At 39.6% G+C, this 21,583-nt stretch overlaps 2 protein-coding genes across 3 annotated transcripts in view; both read right to left on the reverse strand.

Annotated features, from left to right (window-relative positions):
- Positions 1 to 13,166, reverse strand: part of VTA1 (vesicle trafficking 1) — a 38,566-nt gene extending 25,400 nt beyond the window's left edge. Inside the window, exon 1 of one of the 2 annotated variants that reach the window (XM_054628959.2) lies at positions 12,977 to 13,166. In XM_054628959.2, coding sequence (XP_054484934.2) covers positions 12,977 to 13,085 — 109 coding nt within the window. In that variant the 5' untranslated portion in view covers positions 13,086 to 13,166. The remainder of the gene's footprint in view (positions 1 to 12,976) is intronic. The other variant, XM_054628960.2, reaches the window with a different exon arrangement.
- Positions 13,167 to 16,064: 2,898 nt separating this feature from the next.
- GJE1 (gap junction protein epsilon 1) lies at positions 16,065 to 19,868 on the reverse strand. The gene is made up of 3 exons (XM_054630104.2): positions 19,601 to 19,868; positions 18,866 to 19,048; positions 16,065 to 18,453 (listed from the first exon to the last, which is right to left on the reverse strand). Exons 1-3 carry the CDS (start codon positions 19,637 to 19,639, stop codon positions 18,058 to 18,060), a joined length of 618 nt encoding a protein of 205 aa, XP_054486079.1. The 5' UTR covers positions 19,640 to 19,868; the 3' UTR covers positions 16,065 to 18,057.
- Positions 19,869 to 21,583: the final 1,715 nt, after the last annotated feature.

Raw genomic sequence — 21,583 nt, forward strand, 5'->3', positions numbered from 1 at the left:
AACTTAAGAACAACTACAAAACTTGAACATAACAAATGGAAGAATTTCTATGTGGGTTTCAAGTGACACATTACTATTAAGTTAATTACTGATAAGGGTACTCTTAAGCCCACCTAATTTACCTTCCGGATGCTGACATGTTGATGTTAAACATTACAAAACTAGCACATGTAAGGTTGAAATTAGATTTCAAAGACAGTCAAACACAGAGAGAGACAGAATTGCATCTAAGGCACTAAAATAAATATTAAAAGCACTCATCAATTAAAATACCATCATCACATGACAAGGAGCTAATTTGCAGTCTTCAATTAAATTGATTTTAAAGTACATAATTGATTGTAAGCTCCCCTGAACCCATTTCATGGTATAATTTAACAATATAAAACTTAAGAATTAACGTAAGGCTGCTAAACCTATGAACCATCTTGATCAGTTATTTCTTTTTGATGAATGTCAAGATCAGATATTTTCAGAGGCAAATAAATTAATTTTAGACTGATACGCATTAGAGTGACAAATTCAAAATACATTTGTTCATTATGGGATATAGGTTTACCTTACTTGCTGAAGTACGCATCTTCAGATCTCATCCATAATTCATTTACATAGAAAGAACTCTGTTTCCATATAAAGGGACCTTGAAAATGTCTTTAGCCTTGATCAGTTTAAAAATTAAAAGATCTTCTACATTGTAACTGTTACTCTTGTGTTATCTGTATGTAGGTTTTTCCACTCTCATTCCAAATGCATCCATTTAAATTGTGAAAGCCAGATAATTTTTCCTTCACTAATATCCCAAGGGTTGTATTTACTTGACTGAGACATCTGTACGCTCTGTACAAAGCCCTAAAAAACCAGCCTTCTCCCCTCTTAGGATTTCAACAGCTGAGAAAGACTTTAAGACTCTTTCAGGCACTCCAATGAACAAATGCAGAACAACTCTTGAACACACAAAAATAACATGTCAGAGAACAATAGTTACAGAAACAAGAAAAACATTTTTCTTGTTCATATATAAGTTTACACTGTGGGTGACACCAAGCAATCCTCCCCACCAACACCTTCCTCCTAACAGGATTCTAGGACCAAGGTACCCAAGGCTCCTAGGTTGTTAAAAATCAAAGTACTATTATCCAAAGCACAGACTGTCAAGAAAGAGTGAAGGTGCTCTTGCAGCAGCAGCTCTAAGATGCCAGGAACAGAGACAGACTATTAATGTCACCTGAGATAAGATTAAATGTGTTCCACCTGTCACAGCAGTTACCCTTCTGGCCACACAACTGACTACAGCAGAGTTACCACATCCAGCCATCAAGTCACAATTTGTATCACTGCCTATAGAAATTAAGATTTCCTGAAAGATCTCATGAACTAGCAAAAGGTCAAAGCACACTTAAGTTACCCTAACAAGAGAGTATACTGTGATCTTAAAAAGCTTTTGGAGTCTGGAATTTTTGCATACTCACTTCTTCACATAGATTTATATGTTTGAAAGAAGGACTAACCTGTCCAGAGACAGGCCTCTGATGAGGCCATCGTTGAGATAAAGGCAAAAGCTATTCCTTTTTTGTCAAGCAAGTGGTGATCAAGAAAGAGCACGATGTCTGTGAAAACAACTATTGACAGAGTATCACTACCTAGAGGCATGCAGAGCCAAGAGGTAGTCTTGGCTCAATGCTATTGATAAAACACTGATAAAACCTGATTGCAATGAAAGATGACACAACCTTCACGTCAGGAAATGCAAAACAGACACAACCAGTCAAAATCTCCACAAACATCAGTTTCAGTTGAACTGAAGAAACAGAAGAAAAGTACACTCTACCAGTTTGAATCTCATCAGTGACACACAGAATGTTGATAAGTTTGTTTAGGTACACTTACTGCTTTACTCAGTGCTGGTCTAGTCAAAAGTAAAACTTTGGGATTGAAAACCTCTACCATTAAACTTACCAAACAAACAGAAGGTGAAATAGTTGAAAAACCGAATGAACTAGAGATTTCTAGGAAAAAAACCCAAAATTGGAAGAGGAGGAAATAAATTGGTATTTATCTTGAAAGACAATACTGAAATAAATTTAATAACCTTTTAATGTTTTAAAATTTTAGTTTTGAAATTATCTCTATGATAAGCAATATGGGAGTGAATCTGAAAACAGTAAGCAATCCTTTGCCTTACCGCTGACAACAGGAAAAAGCATCTACTAGTTATAATTTTTCCATTTTTGAGTATTACTATATCATATTCATAAGAAATTAATTTATTTCCAAATGCAAGTTTTTCCACATCTGTGTCTTCTGTTGTCCTCACTGCTCTAATTTTGAAATGTCCCAAGTATTTTACAAGAAGGCTATCTGTAAGACTGTGCTGGTTTTATCACTACTACCTTTGCCAGTTAAGGTGTTCTCTTGCATATCTTTTGTGTGTGCTTGATCACACAAGTATTACTTATTGTAAAAACACGCGTTTTTACAACTGAAAAACCTACTTCACACCTAGTGAAGTAAATCTATTAATGTCCTTTTCCTGCCTAACTTGCAGCAAACAGACAAATGCACCTCATTACTAAATTTTCAGCAGCAAGAGCAAAACATACCTTTCCTTTGTGAATATAATCAGACAAATTTTAAACTAGCAATTAATGGTCAAAGAACTCTCCTCCATATTTACACTGACAAGTAATCTCAGTAGCAAATAACTCATGAGTGAGAGGTCAAAAGTTTACCACCTCCAGGATCTCCACTAAGAAAGTCAACAGTGACATGAGTTCAGTTGCCCCCTTTCCCCACATCCAAAAGAAAACAAATTATTTACATTCCATTAAATAAAGCTGTTCTGATTTCTGTAATTTTGCAAAAACAATGGACAGTATTATTACTATGTTTGCTAAATCACAAAACTTTTGCTTCAATGGAAGTGGTTCAATTTCTAATAGGTGGAAAGTAATCTCCTGAACAGTATAGATGCCACAAAAGAAATCCTCACAGTGTTATGTATTACAAATGCATTGGTTTACCTTATAGAATACGACACTTGAAAGACCATTTTACATCAAAATCATTTTGGTTTTCTCTTCAGAACTTCTCTAAAAATTGAACAAAATGTTTAAAGTGCATGTCCCTAATGACCAGTGACACACTCTTAAAACTAAAGAACTTGACTAAGAGGAGGCATTTGTTTAGGAACTTCTAATAAAAGAAAATCCTCTGTGAACAGCCAAGGTTCTGAAAATGTTGATGTAAAAGAAAACTAAAACCATACAATGTAGCTGCAAAAATTTTCAAGTTTCAAAGCCTAAATGTATATGAAGAATGTAGACAATCTTGGAATTAAGTGACCTGTATTTTTTATCTCTCTTCACTATTTATGATTAAGATCTGGAATATCTGGGATCAAACAGATGAATGAACTTATTCCTCCTTTTTGTTTTACGCACTCAGTTTTATAATAGATACAACTATTTTCTGCCCCTCTCTATTCAAACTAAGTAGCAAAAAAGACTTTTATGTGGCCAACAAAGTAGTACTGTATGTGCAGAAATTAAAGTACTAAGGAGGTAAAGGAGGCTAGAGAGAACTAATGTTTAAATATTAAATAACATCAGAAGTAGAGCTAAAGTCACTTGTAATTTCACACACAAAGACACAACTGTTTTGCCAATTATTAACTAAGAGAGTTTGCTCAGAGTTTGTAGACAGGACATTTATCTTCAAATTCATAAAGACTTGGCAAGTAATCATTCTCACAAAAATGTTTTGCCAAGACAACTACAAAATATACATCTTGATTTGCTGCCCTTAATCTTTGTTCAGTAAATACTAAGTGTGGGTGTGCTGGCTGGAATTATACAGTGAGTTTTACAGAAACTTCTCTGCCTTTATTTATGTCACGTAATACCATGTTATTTTTCCTTTGCTAATACATAGCACAATTTCAGAGCAAGTATTTTGTCTCTAGTATGTGCCAGACATTCATTCCTCATACACAGTAAGTTACTCCAGATTTATGTTTGGATAACAACTGAAACTCCCCTCACTCCCATTTTAAACTAAATTTGTGCCAAGTAAAAAATACCGGAGAACAAAAGTTCCAGCCAGCAAGCATGCACAATAGTTTTATTCTCTATCTTCTAAATTCTGTCCTACTATCCATCTTTCTTTTTCCTGGCCTAACAGGATCAAAAGATTATACTTCTTTTTTCCTGTGTGCATTTAATTCTCTAGCATAGAAAATAAATTATTAGCAACTGAAATATTTTTGACATTTGATAGTAAGAAACTGACATAAAATAGTAACAAATAACATTGCAATAAATTTTAGTAATATTTTGATTCTGATTAAGGGATGAAAGCTTTACCAGGCCATAATTTATTACTCATTCATATTCTACATCCCTTTGTCAAACCACTGACAGAAAAACGTTTGTTAAATGCTTGGTACAGGAATCCAACAGCTGGAATACAAATGTGGGAAGCAAAGGGCACAAAGACATTAAATCGGATTCTACTCAAATCCAAAACTCCTGGAAACATTTTCATATAAAAATGTTCTTGCTCTCATAAACATTAGTGTGTCATATTTCAATCATGTAATTTCTGCATGCAGGTAATAAATATATTTCTACATGGCTGAGTCCAAGCTGTCTGAATTCAAGGATTTTTACAAATAGATTTAACATACTGACAAACAAACTTGGAAGGTCTTACACTGTCTCTTCACTACATGATGCCAAAGGAAACTTGCAAAAGACAAGACATTAGGCGAGCAGCATCAACTGAAAATCTAAAACATTCCAGAGAAACCAAATTACTTTCAAATACTTATTTTCAAGTAAAATTAACTTAAGGAAACCTGCAAGAAAAAAAAATATATATATAATGCAAAAGTGGAGGAAATAAAGACTAAGAAAATATAATTAAGAAACTCAAAAGAAGATAGCATCATGACCCTCTTGCCTCCCAGATTCTTTTACAGTATTTTAAATCTTACTGAAGAAAATGAGCGGGTAACAGTATAGTATGTTACATGCCAGACAAATTTTATTAAGTCAAAATGATCTCAAATTCCTCTTAAAACTCCTGAAAGTAAGGACTCAAGTAAGTCCCCTTACAATTCATTTTAATAATAATAATAATAATAATAATAATAATAATAATAATAATAATAATATTAGAATGTTATAGACAAGCTAAATAGGCAAAACAAAATTTCCAATGACAAACATGACTGGTAACTATTAAGGTTAGATAACAAATCAAATAACATAGCAATACCTACTATGAATCTCAGGAAATAATTGTATTCCACATTACCACACTTCTGTGTGGTTTAAGGACTTATTTTGGTCTTGTAAAATTTGAGCAAGAGTTATAAGTACAATTCATAAACCTCTTAGCTTTCCTACAATATTTAAACTACGCATATTTTTAAAAGCTGGTCTCTACAGTTAAATAAAGAAAATAAAGCATTTCCAAATAAAACAGAAAAACTATATTAAACATAGGATTTATAGCAATTGAGATCTCTAGAATGCAAAAAGAGTAGAAGGCAGCTACTCTGGATTAGTTGTGGTCAAGTCACGAGGATAAAACAGCTTTTAGTGATTATAGCACAAATCTGAAACACCATTTTGTTTAGTTTAAACTGGAAGAAGCCTATTTCATGTGTTTAAACTACTGTGAGGTGAACCAAAGCACCCTAGATGACCAGGAGCTAAGCTTCCAAAGTGTACTCCTAACCTTATTGGCTACCAGCATCCACAGCTGAATTAGGAGAAGTGTTGCCAGCAGGTTGAGGCGAGTGATCTTTCCATTCTACTCAGCACTGGTGTGCCACACCTGCAGCCCTGGGCTCCCAGTAGGAGACATGGGAAGGGCCACAAGGCTGATGAAAGGCTAGGGACGTGTCACACCAGGAGAGGCAGAGCTCAGATTGTTTAACTCTTGAAAAGCAAAGAGGGTCTTATCACTGTGTCTAAATACCCGACGAGAGGAGGGGATCAGTGGGGAGTGAAGACAAAGCCAGACCCTTCTCAGTGGTGTCCAGCAGACAGGATGAGAGGCAACGGGCTCAAAATGAAATACAAGAAATCCCCCTTAAACATAAGAAAAATCCTCTACTGTCTGGGTAATCAGACACTGGAACAGGTTGCTCCCAACAGTAGAGTCGCCATCCCTGGGGATGTTCAAAAACTTCCTGCAGAGTCCTGACCAACCTGCCCCAGTGGTTATGCTCTGAGCAGGGCATTGCACAAGGTGATGTACAAAGGCCTCCAACCTCAACAGTTTTGTGATTCTGCAAATCAGAATGCTGATGTTGATGCACCCCTTCTTCAAAGGCAGCAGCATACCTCAGGCAGGAAAAGACAGCTGTTAATTCTACTTCCAGAGAAGTAGAGTAAAAAAAGATATATATAAAAAAAAAAGGTGAATTATATGACGGAAAAATGCACCTTAGTATATTTACACTATACAAGTGAAGTTTAGGAGTTTAACACAAATACATGTAACTCAGAAAAGGTTTCAATCTCTGAAGTACACTTGTTCTATACGTTCTCATTCTCTGTTAGAACAGATTATTTTAACATATTACCTACGTAATCAAAGCAAAGCCCAAAATACTACACAACAGTTAATATCACCCTAATTTTTGCCACTACCCACAGTCTGCTTTAAGGATTGTGGAGTTTATACAATTATCTTTGTTATTCCCACCACTTTTTTAGTTTTTCTGTCTCCGCAGACAAAGCAGTTTTAAAAGCACAGTCTTCCCCAGTTACAAATCTTTGAAATAATCAGAGCAAACAAAAGACTTAAAACAGAAAAAAAATAGAAGGCAAAGGGAAAAGTTTAAATTGAGAAAAATTTTTAGCTTATACTCATAGCAGAATCAAGACTCACAGTACACTATGAAACTGGTATTTACTTAAATATCTGACTTACACATACTAGTTTACCCTGAGTAAAGAACAGATTAAATCTCTTCTTCTGTATGCCAGCTCTAATAAAAGCCTTTAAAACATTTGTTGTATTAGTAGTCCACAAAATAGTTCTCTGCCACAAGCAATATGAGAATATAGAAAATGTACTTTTACAAATGGACTAAATCTGAATATTTAAACTGGAAAGCTCAGGGATTTTATCATATTAGATACAGAATTCTACAAGCACGCTTTTTATGCATTTGAATTCCACAATATCCCAATAGAAATGAGGTTACTTAAGCATGTGCTAAATCTCTCCAAATACAGCAAATACCACTTACTTTTAATTTTATTAATAATTCCTAATTACGTGCATCTTCTAAATTAATCATTCAGAATGCACCAAGATACAATTAAAAATTGAATAATTTAAAAGATCAATTAAAATATTTGACCATTATCAGTAATTCCTATTAAGAATGACTAATTGGATAGGTAAAGGATAAGAATTGGTAAAAAATAATGGTATTTCAGTTGTAAAATTGCACAGTAACTATATTTCCCAAATTCTTAGTCTGGCCATGAACTTCACAGTCCTTTTTTTCTAATAATAATACTAAAAATCTCTTATCATTTGTATGCAGAGAGAAGCTTGTTTCACAGGTGTCTGACTACACTTGAAAATGACAAGCCAGTCACATTTAACAGATGGATATTTCTGTTAAAAGCTGAATGACTTTTGGTTCAAGAGGTTGTCAACTAGTTGTGTAATAAAAGTTGTCTCTTGCTTTTCTCTCTTGCTTGATCTCACAAAACCCACAAATGTTAATACAAGAGTCTGGAAGCATTTCTTTGATGCTTTTCTATCTCAAGAATTAAAAACCAAAGGTTTTTTTCATGTCTCTTTTATATAAATCATATCTACTTACCTTACATTATTTTTTTCTGATATTTAGTAGACTGTAAAGCAAAAATCACCACACTTTGCTTTTTGAAAGTTACTAGAAACATAATTTCTCACATGAATTCATTGATTATCCAAACACTGTTCATGAAACATCAGTCCTTTTCTGGTAACCCACTGGCATTCTCTCAAGACTTTAGAATTAAAACATTAATGTTCAGTAAATACAGACTACCATACATTTCTGCAAAGAGATTAACAATGCAACTGGAAGGCTGAAACAACAGCCATTAATGAAAATCTTGCTTTTAACTCTAAACTTTAAGTTTTTGGAAGATACAGTTACCTCTAAAACCTTGCAATTTGTAAAAAAAACCGACAAAACAACTCATCAGTCCAACTGCTTATGCCACAGTTGGAGACAAGATTTCTTCAGTTTTTACAGGCCAGAGATTTTTTTATTGGAGTCTGCCTCCTTGTGTCTGCAAAATAACATCTCAAAGTAGTCAAATAGTTAGACTCAAGTACGTTTTTAACATAAAAAGTTATTTTATTGACCACCAATTGCATATTTGCCCTTTGCTAGGCAACCAATGTAGCATACTTTTCAGGTATTCCATTATACCTGCTGAATAAACTGACCTTTACTGAACCTGAAATAGCTACATACTTAATGACAATGATTAACAAATAACACAAAAATGAAAAAAGTATCATATGGGGAAGAAACAATTTTAAAATAAGGCGGTAGATTACCAGAGTGCTGGACACTTATGTTAACCATTAAGTGTCTAATCTCTTTAAAAGGATAATTATTTTGTGAAATCATGTCCTACTAAAAATTTCTAAAAAATAAACCTGGTTGCTCTACAGCCTGTGTTCTAGGTAGAAGAAATGTTACAACCATGTGAATTTATGGTGAACACTGGCAGGAAAAAAATATTTTAATTACTTCAATCAATTACATCCATCTACTAATAACAGGGCTAAAAAGGTAATGGTATACACACAGCATATAAAGCTACGGATCATATTCTGCTTTGAATCTGAATCATATTCTGCTTTGAATCTGGATCTGAATAAAAGAAGGTTAAGAATGAAGGTTTTGTAAGGATTACACAGGATTACCAGCAACAAACCAGTTTTTAAATTTTTGCAATGTGGAAGTACCACTACAAGAAGTGTTGTGTTAGAGTGTACAAGAACATCAATGTTCAACATTTTACTTTTCATGTGGAAAACTATGTGATAGTTGTAAAAGACAAATAATCCCTGCTGTAGCTATTTATATTGTGTAAAACAGATTAATGTTAATTAAATTACAGTTTCTGTAAATCAACATACGTCAGCAATACCAAAAAAGCAGGAGTCCTGCCTTTGCCCCCAGGCACTGTGTCTTGTTCTTTTTCTTTGTGTGGGAGCACAGCTGTTTAGGCAGCAGTGCATTGGCCTGGCTGAAAAATAGCTTATTTTTGTCTTTCATCATACAATTACATCAACATTTGCTTCTAAAGCAGTCCAGGGTTGGGAATGAGTAGTTAGAGAAGGACTACAGCATTTTCTTTAGGTGGCATTCTGATTTATGCTAGCTTAATGCTCAAAATGCACAACAAAAGAAAAAAAAAAGGCAAATACACTATGCAATTATCACATAAATTTCCAGCTTTAAGAGTGGCCCTACAGCACCTATGATGAGAGACAAAAACATTAACAAGAGCAGTAAGTAGTTTCTCGGAAAATTTTATTGCTAAGCTATAGAAAGCAATATGTTATGTTGCAAACACATCTTGCCAGAGTCCACTTGCATCCGATCCTCAAATTAATTTGCATTATTATTATTAATAACACATTATACAGCTCTTACTATTAGACATATAAAAATGCAATTTAACTAAAATTAACATAAATTAAAACCTAGCATACATATGCCCATACTACAAACTACTGTGCCATGGCAACATTAATAATATTGTGACTGAAGCTTTTTTCTGGGTATGACCCATTTATGGCAACATTCCAAAGCTATAAACACATCACTGTTTCAGACTGATGGTTACATCCACTAGCTAACCAATGATCCCCCTCACAGAGTGGCTGCATAAGCAGCTTTGTGATGGAACACGGCCTTTCAACAACACAGGGTGCACTCTGCTGTGCCTCACCAGCCCCCTGCTCCTGGGACACGCAGGGTGCCAGGCACAGGCCACAGGAGTCCCCCGCTCCTGGGACACGCAGGGTGCCAGGCACAGGCCACAGGAATCCCCTGCTCCTGGGACATGCAGGGTGCCAGGCACAGGCCACAGGAGTCCCCCCACAGGCCACAGGAGTCCCCGCTCCTGGGACACGCAGGGCGCCAGGCACGGGGCATGGAGGGTGACAGGCACAGCAGCCCCCTGCTCCTGGGACATGCAGGATGCCAGACACAGCAGCCCCCTGCTCCTGGGACATGCAGGGTGACAGGCACGGGGCATGCAGGGTGACAGGCACAGCAGCCCCCTGCTCCTGGGACATGCAGGGTGACAGGCACAGCAGCCCCCTGCTCCTGGGACATGCAGGGTGACAGGCACAGCAGCCCCCTGCTCCTGGGACACGCAGGGTGCCAGGCACAGGCCGCAGGAGTCCCCTGCTCCTGGGACACGCAGGGTGCCAGGCACAGGCCACAGGAATCCCCTGCTCCTGGGACACGCAGGGTGCCAGGCACAGGCCGCAGGAGTCCCCTGCTCCTGGGACACGCAGGGTGCCAGGCACGGGACACGCAAGGTGACGGGCACAGGCCACAGGAGCCCCCTGGTGCCAGGACATGCAGGGTGACAGGCACAGCAGCCCCCTGCTCCTGGGACATGCACGGTGCCAGACACAGCAGCCCCCTGCTCCTGGGACATGCAGGGTGACAGGCACAGCAGCCCCCTGCTCCTGGGACATGCAGGGTGCCAGACATGTGCCTCAGATGAGGCTGCTGGGGAAGCACCAGCTCAGAGAATACCACGCAATCTAGCACACAGCATTTTCTGCACTCTATTCCTTGCACACAACACATTATATAAAATGCATAGAGCTCCTCTGAAACCCATTTCAAAATCTCCACAAAGAGATGCTCCTTTTTTTCAGTGAAGCATCTAATGAGAAGTGTTACTTTAACCCTACATAAATCCACATGGCTTTCAAAACATTATCTGAAAGGAATACTGAAATCTTTTTGTATCCCCTGCTCTACACTTCTAAAACTCTACCTTTCTAGTAAGGCTTTTACTTTTCATAGCATGCTAGGAGTATATACAGTATATTTTTTTTGACAAGTAGCAATATTAATAATTAATACTTTGGGATTCCATGTAATTATACCAAACCCCTGATGTTAAAAATTAATGTTTCATAAACCTTACTTTTGCTTCAAAGCCAGAACTAAATGAAGGAAAAAACAACAACTATGGGGTAGGAGTACTGCATTTTCTTCAATCAGGACAAACTCATCCACCATGGGAGGATGTAAGTGTCATCAGTGGAACACTGATGAAAACACATTCTTCTCCGTTGTATATTTAAAAAAACAAAGGATCTGAGCAAGACCTAACTTGAAAAAGAGCTTCAGTGGTTTTTACTTTACATAATACTGTAATGAAACAGATACCTCTAGAATACAGTCTTTGCTATATTCAGTAATGAACTAGATGTGTTGAAGTACTCAAATGAAAAAATAATATTTTCGGACTACTTAGGATAGATAAGGCAAGTGACTTTACAGAAAATAGTAACTATCCAACACAGGCTTTTTTTCCCTCGACACTAAGATGTAAGTTTCAGAATGCAGAAGACAAAGAAAAGTAGAGATTGAACACTAAAACATTTCTGGTTTAAAATAGACTTGTATTTTTTCACCTACACTAATGCATGTCTTTTTCTTGTATAGGCAGACAGTGTGCTACATCTGGCAGAAAAATCCAAAGAAATAAAGAGAAACAAACAAAAAACCCCTCAGTGCAACTTGACCTAGCTGCTGCTTCCTGCCACACACAGTGTCACTTGTCCTGTGTTCTTCCAGTAAATAAAGAGTGAGTACTCTTTATTGTGGGTGAGAACATCCAGTGTTCTAGTATGTGGCTACCTCACCTTCCTGGCTTCACTTTTCCATGTTAGCACACTATTCCTGTTTTACACAGAAAACGTAAAATTATTCTTCTGTCACTCAGACAACAGTTTTTTCAGAGCTGTCTGAAACCTGAATTTCACTCATTCTTCTAAATTAGTATCACCTTACAAAGAAAAAGTACCAGTTCTACATCTATTTTTTATTTCATTTTTCTTGAAGACAAGACACGTAAACCCCTCGAACGACCTCCTATCTCAATAAAAATACCAACACTGTGACGACCCATCTTCCTTCCCTTTAAGGGTGAGTTGTCAACAACATAAACATACTTTTCTGGTGACCTGCTAGTGTTAGGCCCTTTACCACTGAGGCTTAGCTGTAAGAGGAATTTAAGACTAACAGCAAGCTTGTATGCTTGTATTTCTTAATTCACTATAAAAAGTCGTTTAGAAAGGCTCACAGTCCATGCTGACAACCATTAGCTTAGAAGTCATATCAGCTTGAAAAATCTACATACTAATTTGCAAGTTTTACAGTAAGGTTTTGCTGTGCTCATTTCAGCGAAAGAAGCAGAAAAAGAGCAAACCTCCCTTTGAGAACTCCGAGAAAGTGGCAAAGCCTCACAGAAGAGAAAATGAAAGCTTCTATCAGCACTAAAGCTTCTCAAACTCAAAACACTTATTCAGGTTTACACACGACCGAAGGGAGGTCTTTTCAGGAAAACGAAAAACTCTGAGAAACTTCTTAAACGTTATTTTTTGCCGTGCTTATTAGGACTGTCGCATCAGGACCACTTTACACGGTGTCGTACAAGCCGGCGGCGGGGCAACCGGGACGCGCACTCCGACCGCCGAGGGGCTGGAACTCCGCAAGCACGGAGCAGGGGAAAGGCGGGTGCGGCTGCCGCGACCACCCCGCACCGCCCAGAGGTGGGGCTTCCCCCCGCCCCCGCGCATCCCGCGGCCCGCCCGGGCAGGAGAGGAGCGCTCCGCCCGGTGCAGCGGCGGCCGGGCCAGGCCAGGCCCGGCGGGACGGCGCCGCGGCCGCCTCCTCACTCACAGTAGTACGCCACCACGGGCTCGCGCTTGTCCAGCTCCTGCGCGGTCCGCAGATGGTGCTGGATGCTCTTGAGCTGCGGCGGCAGCGGGGGCAGCGCCGGGGCCGCCATAGCGCGGGCGGCGGCGGAGGCGGCGGCGCGCGGGTCTCGCTCCCGGGGCTGGCGCGCGCCGCTTCCGCTTCCGGCTCGGGCGCCGTGGGCGGGCGGGCGGCGGGGCGCGGGGAGCGCCCCCTGCGGGCCAGGAGGGGGCGGGCGGGGCTGTCCGTCCGTCCGTCCGTCCGTCCATCCTGTCGTCCGTCCGTCTCTGGGGACCTACAGCCTCGAACGCCACCTGCGTGGCCCCTTGGTGCTTGAAACGCATCCCACAGCAGCCGTGAGGAAGGGCTGGAGACTTGGGGGCGGTCAGGGCTGCTCCCTGGCGCAGCTGGCCTGGCCTCGGCTGCCCAGGGCTGAGGAGAGACGCCCTCCCCGTCCCTTCTGCCTCCCTCCCCTTGGCAGGCCAGCCCAGAGAGCTGTGCACACCTGGCATGTGTAGGTACACCTGCAAGTAAAATCGCTTCTCAGACTGAAACTTCTCCTTGGGCTGCCCAAAGGCTTCCCAAGGTCCCTGAGGCCCTTGGGGGCTGAGGTGCACTTTTTCTTCTGAGCCTCTGCCCTTCATCCCCAAAAACTGTTGTCTGCAAAAATCGCATTAGTTACCCGGTATGCAACAAGTCAATAAATACACATTCGAGAGAGATACTGATTATTCATTTCAGAGTTGTACGAGCCTGGGTGTTCTGGGGTATTCCATAAATCAAGCACCCCAACTATCAGCACTTTGCTATTTATACATTTTAGCAAACAAAGGCTGCTTTGTTTTTTAATAAGAGAACAATAGTTCTCTTATTAATTAGTTTTCTGTATTCTGTTAGTTAATGATTCTCTTGCTTGTTCTGCTAATTGATGACCATGTTTAGTCTTTCTCGTTTGAGTCACTGGGTTTCTTGGGTCACTTGTCCATGAGCTGGTGGTGACGATTTCCCCCTGCCAGAACTGCCTTTTACCTAGTTGGAGCTGATTGCAGCACAGTAACTGCGTGACCTTATTAGTTTCTTCCTTATTTTGTGAGTTCTGCCAAATGGCCCTGTGGCCTGTAAATTCCTTGTGTCAGCTACCAGTGGGCATCCTTCTTTCCAAGCTTTGTTAACCTCCCCCAGGGTCTGAGATGGATGAAGGATGTCAAGCTCTAAACCTGGCAAACAATGTAAACCTGGCAAACAATGTAAACCTGGTAAACAAGGCAATTCTACTACCAAGTGATTTGTTTTTCTAACACTTGGAGATCAGTTAGAGCTTGCTTGTTAGCTGCTGTCTGTTTTCACAGATTAAATCTCCCTTGTTGATTAAGCTTGAAAGTATTTGAAGATTAAACAGCAAAGAAAATCCTTCCTTAAGAAAATTTAACATATTCCACATTTTGTAATACTACCATGGCCTGGCTAATAGGACTGGGCTGCTTCCTGATGGCTATCAGAAAGTCTGTCAGCTCTGGAGCATGCATCTTAGAGGATCACCACTTCCCAGATAACTTTTTCTCAGAGGAACTCCCAGGGCTTTCTGGTTTTGCAGAGAGGGGATAAGAACAGGATGAGAACTGTTGAAGCAAAATGGTTTTAAATGAATCTCACAAGTTATTGTAATATAAATTTAGTGTCTATATATCTCATTCTGATGGCATAGTTAAAACTATTTTTACATTTCTTTTAGGTAGCCCTTTTGCCAAACCTCAATCTCAAAGTGTCTTGTTTGCAAAGGAAGGGAATGTATAAAGGGCATAAAGAAGGGTGCTTGCTGGAGGGAGGCACAGGGTAGGAGAGGTGGTTGTGTTGTCTCATTGCCGGCATGGGAGTGTGCCAGAAAGGGAACAGAAGGGAAATGATGTCTGAACAGAAGAGAGGAATCCATGAAAGGAGAGAACAAGGAGTGGTTACAGGACTGGGATGCTGTGGTGCTATACTAGAGGCTGTCTGGCCTAGAGCAGCTATACCTTTGATGTAAATGCAATCATGTCACAATTACGGCTCTTTGTTAAGTGAGAACTGAAATGGTCATGATGTCTGACTAGAGACAAAACTGACTGCAAACACATAAGCTGGGGATTGCTTTGAGTGCTATCTGTGAAAATTAGGTGGCTAGAGTATGGTGGAAAACAATGAAAAAGTCAAAGAAGCACTTACAGTGTGAACCTGATGTAAGCAACAAAAATGCTTCCTCAGTGTTCTGGGAGACAGGACTTCATGTTCGCTGTGTAAAGAAATAGAATTGAATCAAAGAATCCCCAGCTGTATTATAAATTCCTTTCTTAATGGCAAAAACAAACAAAAAAAAAAGCCTTCATGATTGTCTCAAATACTTGCTAAGCCTTTGAGCAAAAATCAGCTCAACACTGAGAAATGCATGAAGGCATATCAATCTCAGAGGGAGTAAGGGTGGTAGGAAGCCAATAGAAAACATTGTAAATGAGAATGAAAGTGGTGGGAGTTTGGAAGACTAAGCAAAAGAAAAGTTTATAGACATTTGAGAATACAATGAGCGCCATGAAAACAAATGGCAAATATAGGAAAGAAAAGTGTTGACATCCATGGGGAAATGATTTCTTTACATGGACATAATATCTCCATCAATGTGTTCCAGAAACTAATGGCAGAATGAGGCACAGAAAAACATTTGCACTAAAAGGCAATAATGCACTTTTTTTATTTAAATGAAAGACTGAGGAATTTGACAATTTTAATTCCTCAGGAAATGCAGAAAAAAAATCAGTGTATCTGATTTGGAAGAAGGGAAATATTTAATATGTTCCAGAATGTGACCAGAAAGAAAAAGGCCATGGTGATCAGTAGCCCAGCTCCTAAATCACTCTATGCATCCTCAGAGAGTCCCATGCTAGTACGTGTTCTTCAAGGCTCTTGATGTTAACAAGGACTTAAAGAACTCCTGAGGGCTTGGGGGTCTTGGCACTCTTCTGACCCTTCTGAAGTGTTTGGAAATTTACAGAAGAACAACAAGCAATGACATATTGAGCACCAGGGAAAATACTGACAAGGCTGTGATTAAGTTATTTTATTATTATACAAATAACTGATGAATTGGCATTCCAAGTGTACCGTTGGTAACAACTGTTCCTAGCACATGAAAGTACATTCTTTTTCTTAGTAGTTCTATATACTGTATATTTTTCTAAATATTTTTTTTACCTGAGATTACAATTTTCAATTGGAAAGAATAATTCCAGATGGATATTGACATATACAGAGAAAATTTAGACATGTATCAACCAAAGAACATGGCATATTATGTAAACAAGAAGTTAGCACAGTGATTTTTATTTCACTTGTAATGCTTGCAAATATCAAATAACTAGTTTAATATTGCATAAATCTGATAGCTTTGACTGGACATTTCTTTAAGACAACATATAACTTATTTTCATAGGGAAAAATAATATTAATGCTTTAATATAGCAAATGTATTGAAATATATAGTTTTGTTCTTGATCAGCATATTTAAAAAAACCACACATCTAGTTGTAGCCCACTTTGTTTTAAACAGCCCAGATTCAATCAAATCCAAGACACCTAAAACTTGCTATTCCATTTATTTATCAGGTTTACTTTTGTGGGCGAGAATTACAAGGCTATGATAATTCAGCTGTGCTTTGGACTAATTAACTAACACTTGGTGGTAAAACAGTTGGTAAGATTTTTTCCAGAATTTTCTAAATATTTCTGAAATTACCCAGATTCTGTTATCAGGATCTCAGCTTTTTATGTTTGAAAAACAGATGGAAAATAGTTGATTGTTATTATAGCTATTTGCTATATATAATAGCTATTATTATAGCTATTATAGCTATATAGATATTTTATACAGGAAACTTCCTCCTCCTTTCTTTCTGATTCTGAAATCTGTTTTTTTTTTCCTTTATCTCACTTCAGCACAAGGAAATCACTTCTAAATTTAATATGTTTATTAAACCTTAAGAAGAAGCTGTTGCACACAAAAATATCTGATGCCTATAAAAGGTTTAAGACCTAACCTAACCCAATACACTTACTGCATAGAATAATTTTAATATGCAGAGTTCTTTTTCACTGTTATTCTAGCAGCTTTAGTCAGAGCAAGAAAAAGTTAGATCTGACACAAACATCAGAAAATTCTGTGGGCCCAATTCTGCAGTCACACACAAGCAAAACACATTGAAATCAAATCATGATTGGGCCTAGGAAAGGCTTTTCTCTAAGATTTTATTTTGACACTTTGAAGCCGCTTATGCAAAATTGTTAAAAAGCCCTTTTCCTCCTTCAAAATGTGATCATACTAAATTGGTAAAAATCTTCTACACGGTAAGCCAAAACATAATGAGGCATTGCAGTCAGCACAAAGAATACTATGCTACTCTTTCACTTTTAAAAGGGGATTCTGAGGAGGCAGGTGACAGTAGCTGAGCCTCTGCAAAGTAAGCTGGTATCCATGGATATGTTGTCACCACAGCCTAACCAGGAGCCTCTGCCCCTGGGGGCTGAGTTGCAGGTTGCATCTCAGTGGCACTTCTTGGGAAGACGTTGGAATGCTTTCTGGTACACAGAGAGCATCCACTATTATTGCTCAATTCTCAAGCCATAAGAACATGTAAAAAATTTGCAATAATTTTTCCTAGAAGGGCAATGGCCTTATTAACTCAGATAGCATGTGTTCAGAAAAGCTGTGAATAGAAGTGTGTTTATAAATAACCATCTCCTCACACACAGGCACTCCTCTGGAGGCAGAACTATCATAGGTGGCAGGTCATGAAAATATATTGCTCTTGGAGATCTTAGTGCCTTTGACCTTCACATGGAAACAAAGATTGTTCTCATAGCGTGCAAGTTTTTAGATGAGGAGTTTACGTCAAGTGACCATTCTGCCTCAGTAATCCTGAGTGTGGTTCTCTTTTGCAGCACTGCATAGAGGACGGGAGATGTTTTTCTGCTGTGGTTTGAAACCATTGTTACAAAACTGCAGGTGGACAGAGCAGTAAATGAGTGCGAGGTATGTGACATCACTGAGTTTTTAAGATACCTAGCCTTCTACATGAGATTTCAAAAATTTCAGCAACACACAAGATCACTGTAATCACAGTAAATGTGTACATTGCAATAAGAAAGATTGTCTTTTCAAAGTGCTCTGGCACCATGCACCGGGTAATGTTAAACTTTTTATCAAGTGCTCCCACATCACACATGTAGATTGCGTTCACTTTGAAACCAAAGAGCTGAATCTGAAGCCAAAAAGCCACAACTTCAAGGACAATCCTTAAGAAAACAGAGAAGATATAAAAACCAGTGTATGATGACTTTTGGAGAATATCTTCCTGTTTGATGCTCTTACAAGCAGCATAAAGGTGAAAAAAGGCTCCAGGTACAAGTACAATCACCAGCTGTAATGCCCAGAATACCTAAAATGTAGCAGAAATGTACCTGTTAGATCATTTACAACTGCTTTGGAACAGCTAAAACACATTTTATTAAAACACATGCATATTGGAACATTTTGCAAGTCTGTTTTTAATATATATCAAATGTATAAAAGCTTAGATGACAATAAAGGTAAAAAGCAGTTATGTTTTGATTTGAAAAGTTTAGTTGGGTTCTGAAACATGAGTATAATTTTGAAGGACAGGAAACACAGCTCCATATTTAGTCACAGTTAAAGGGATAGTAAAAGGAAAATATTAATGAAAAAAAGCTAGTGATAATTAGCCTAGTCAGTTAGTACTTATATGGAAAAATCATGCTTTAATTTTTGCAGTTAATTTGCTTTACATTGGATTTTTACCATGAAAAAAAATAACAGAAAAAGATAATTACCTGAGGAGTTATAGGTCTGAACTGGTTGTAACAGAAAAGATTAACCTCTCTCTTGTCTGGGTCACAGCTGAAATGCAAGGCCTCATTTCCATAAACAGCAAAGCCCAAAACACCAAGGAAAAACATTCGAATTGAGCCAAAAAAAAGAGTGTGGAATTGTCCAATTACTGTTGGCGGCCTAAGCTGCAAACCAGAGGGTTCATTCAACACAAAAAACAAAAATGAACAGTGTTATTGTTGGAGGTCTACTTGCTCTTTTTCATTATCCAGAATATTTATTTTATTCTACTTGTTTTAAAGGAGACAGTTTGCCTATGAAGGGTGCAGTAGCTCTCTAACAAAATAATGTTCTTACAACACTTTATTGTTCCTTCTAACTTTATATAAACGTTAATTTGTCTAGCACTTGCCAGTTCATTTGTTTCACTGCCTTTATCTGTATTCCGCTGCTGCAGAAGGCGCCAGACGGAGCTGAGCGCTTCGACCCAAAGGCTATTCGTTTTGCTGTTGTACTGATTCATTCACATGATGTCAGGTGATGGCAAAGCACGGACCGCCGTGCCACCATCAAACCTAACCATGCTTAGAACCATCCTTATTCCCGCAAATTAAAGTTCACTTTCCCCAAAGGGGCGATTGTCAGCCCGCTCCGGCCGCCTGCCCCGCCGGCCCGTGCGCGCTTTGGGGCCGGACCCCCGGCTCCGGTGGGGCCAGGGGCGCGCCCCGCGTACTCACACATCCCTCCGAGAAGCTCCGGATGTAGTTGGGGGACATGGCTGGGGAAGATGCCCTGTGTGGGCGGCGGCGGCCGGAGCCGGAGCCTGCCCTGGCCCTGGCCCCGGCCCCGACCCCGGCCCCGGCTCGCTCCGCCCTTTGTCCCCAGGCGGGCCCCCGCGCTCGGGCCGGCAGCGGGCGCAGCAAAAGCGGGGCCGGCCGGCGCCCGCCGATAATCCCGGGGAAGCACCGTCAGCAGCGCCGGCCGCCACCGCTGCCCGCTGTGCACCGGCCCCTGCCCCTGCCCCTGGCCCGCCGGCCTTTCACCGCCGCGCCGGGGTACCCGCTGTACCGACTGTCACCCCCGCCGGGCCCCGGAGCCGCTCCGCGCCCTCGCCCCCATCCCCGTCCCGGCTGAGGCCCTGGCGCAGCGCTCCTACCCTGCTAGCCGGAGCATCTAGAGTTTATCAACTTTATTACTAAATCCAATAAAAAAGGATGCTGCAGGACTTGGAAGCTGTAGTTCCACGATTCTGAATTCAAAGAAACAGAAATTGAATGAAAACAAATAGTATTACCCACTTCAAAGTTGCTACAAATAACTTAATGGCAATAATTGCTACTAATAGTTTGCCAGCGTGCTCGGTATGTGGAGTTGAAGCAGCTCCAGAAGAGCTGTGCATGCGAGTCCATGCATGAGCCGGACACTCCTGTTGGTAGACTGCCGCAAGGAAGTACTTCAACTCAGTAGTTTGAACCCAGTGGCGGTTCTAAGGGAAGATGGAGAGTGGAAGGATGGAGATGGGAAACCAGTAAAGGGGAAATGCTTTTGTCATTCATTTTGTCATTCACTCAGTGGTATGCAGTAGTTTATTTGGCGTGCGAAAGAAAGTGAAATCAGGTCACCAAATCCAGTGAGGGGCAGTTATTCTTTTGCCTCTAAACTCAAAAGAGAGCCTCCCTTGTAACTGGCTGCAGCATGACTTCAAGCTGATGTATCAAAAAGCATTCTTCCCTCTGTCATGTATGCTCATAGGTATGGAAACATAGGCAGAAGGGGGGAAGTGATGGAAATTGGTGTTTATTTTATTTATTTATGGATTTAGCTCTTGTGTCTCTAAGAGGTGCCTCAATGACTGTATTAATGATATGGTTGAAATAACTGTTGGAAGACATCAGAACACCCTTTGTAAAGGGAACCCGCCCTGCATCTACTGAAAGAAGTTGAAAAGTGCTCCAATAAGTGCATGTTATTTACTGCAGCCCCTAGTTCAGGCAATTAATTAAATGTCTGTCTCCTGGAGTACTGTAAAGGTACTGTATCTGTAGCACTCAGACTGGGTTTCCAAACGTTTTTAATGCAATCTGCTGCTCTGCTGCATAGAGAGAACACTGAGGTTCATGTATGTCAAATGAACTAAAAGCAATGATGTCTCTCAGTGGTGTGTGATCTGCAATAAAGTACTGTGGTTCTCAGTGTGGTGACTGACTTTCACCAAAATGCAGTGATTTTGGTCACAGTGAATTGTTTTTCAATACATATGGAACTTAATTATCATCCAAATGCAATTCTAGTGCTCCCACAATACTATGAACTGACTAAATTAGTTCAGCATGTTTAGTATCAGTAATATTTCAATTATTTAATTATTTTAAAATGTGAAATGCCTGTTGAAAATCTGCTGTTGAATGTACGTCAAAAAGTAGTTGTGTTTGTGTTTAGTAGGATCTCTTTAAATAGAAATGTTTAAAAACACCAGAGAAAAACTCAACAACTCCTAGTTGCTAAATGAAGATAGATCTTTCAATATCATGCTTGGTAGAGTAGTGATTATTTGCACATTAATTGATGAACATGAACCCATAAAGTTTGGTCAGCATTTGATTCCACTATAAATAGAAACAGTATTTCAGAATACATTTTAGGTAAAAATCAGCACAATACAAATGTTACTTTCTATCTTTTTTAATTTTTAGGTGAGAATCACATGATTACTTACCTGA

This window comes from Agelaius phoeniceus, chromosome 3 (assembly GCF_051311805.1).
Source record: "Agelaius phoeniceus isolate bAgePho1 chromosome 3, bAgePho1.hap1, whole genome shotgun sequence".
NCBI lineage: Eukaryota > Metazoa > Chordata > Aves > Passeriformes > Icteridae > Agelaius > Agelaius phoeniceus.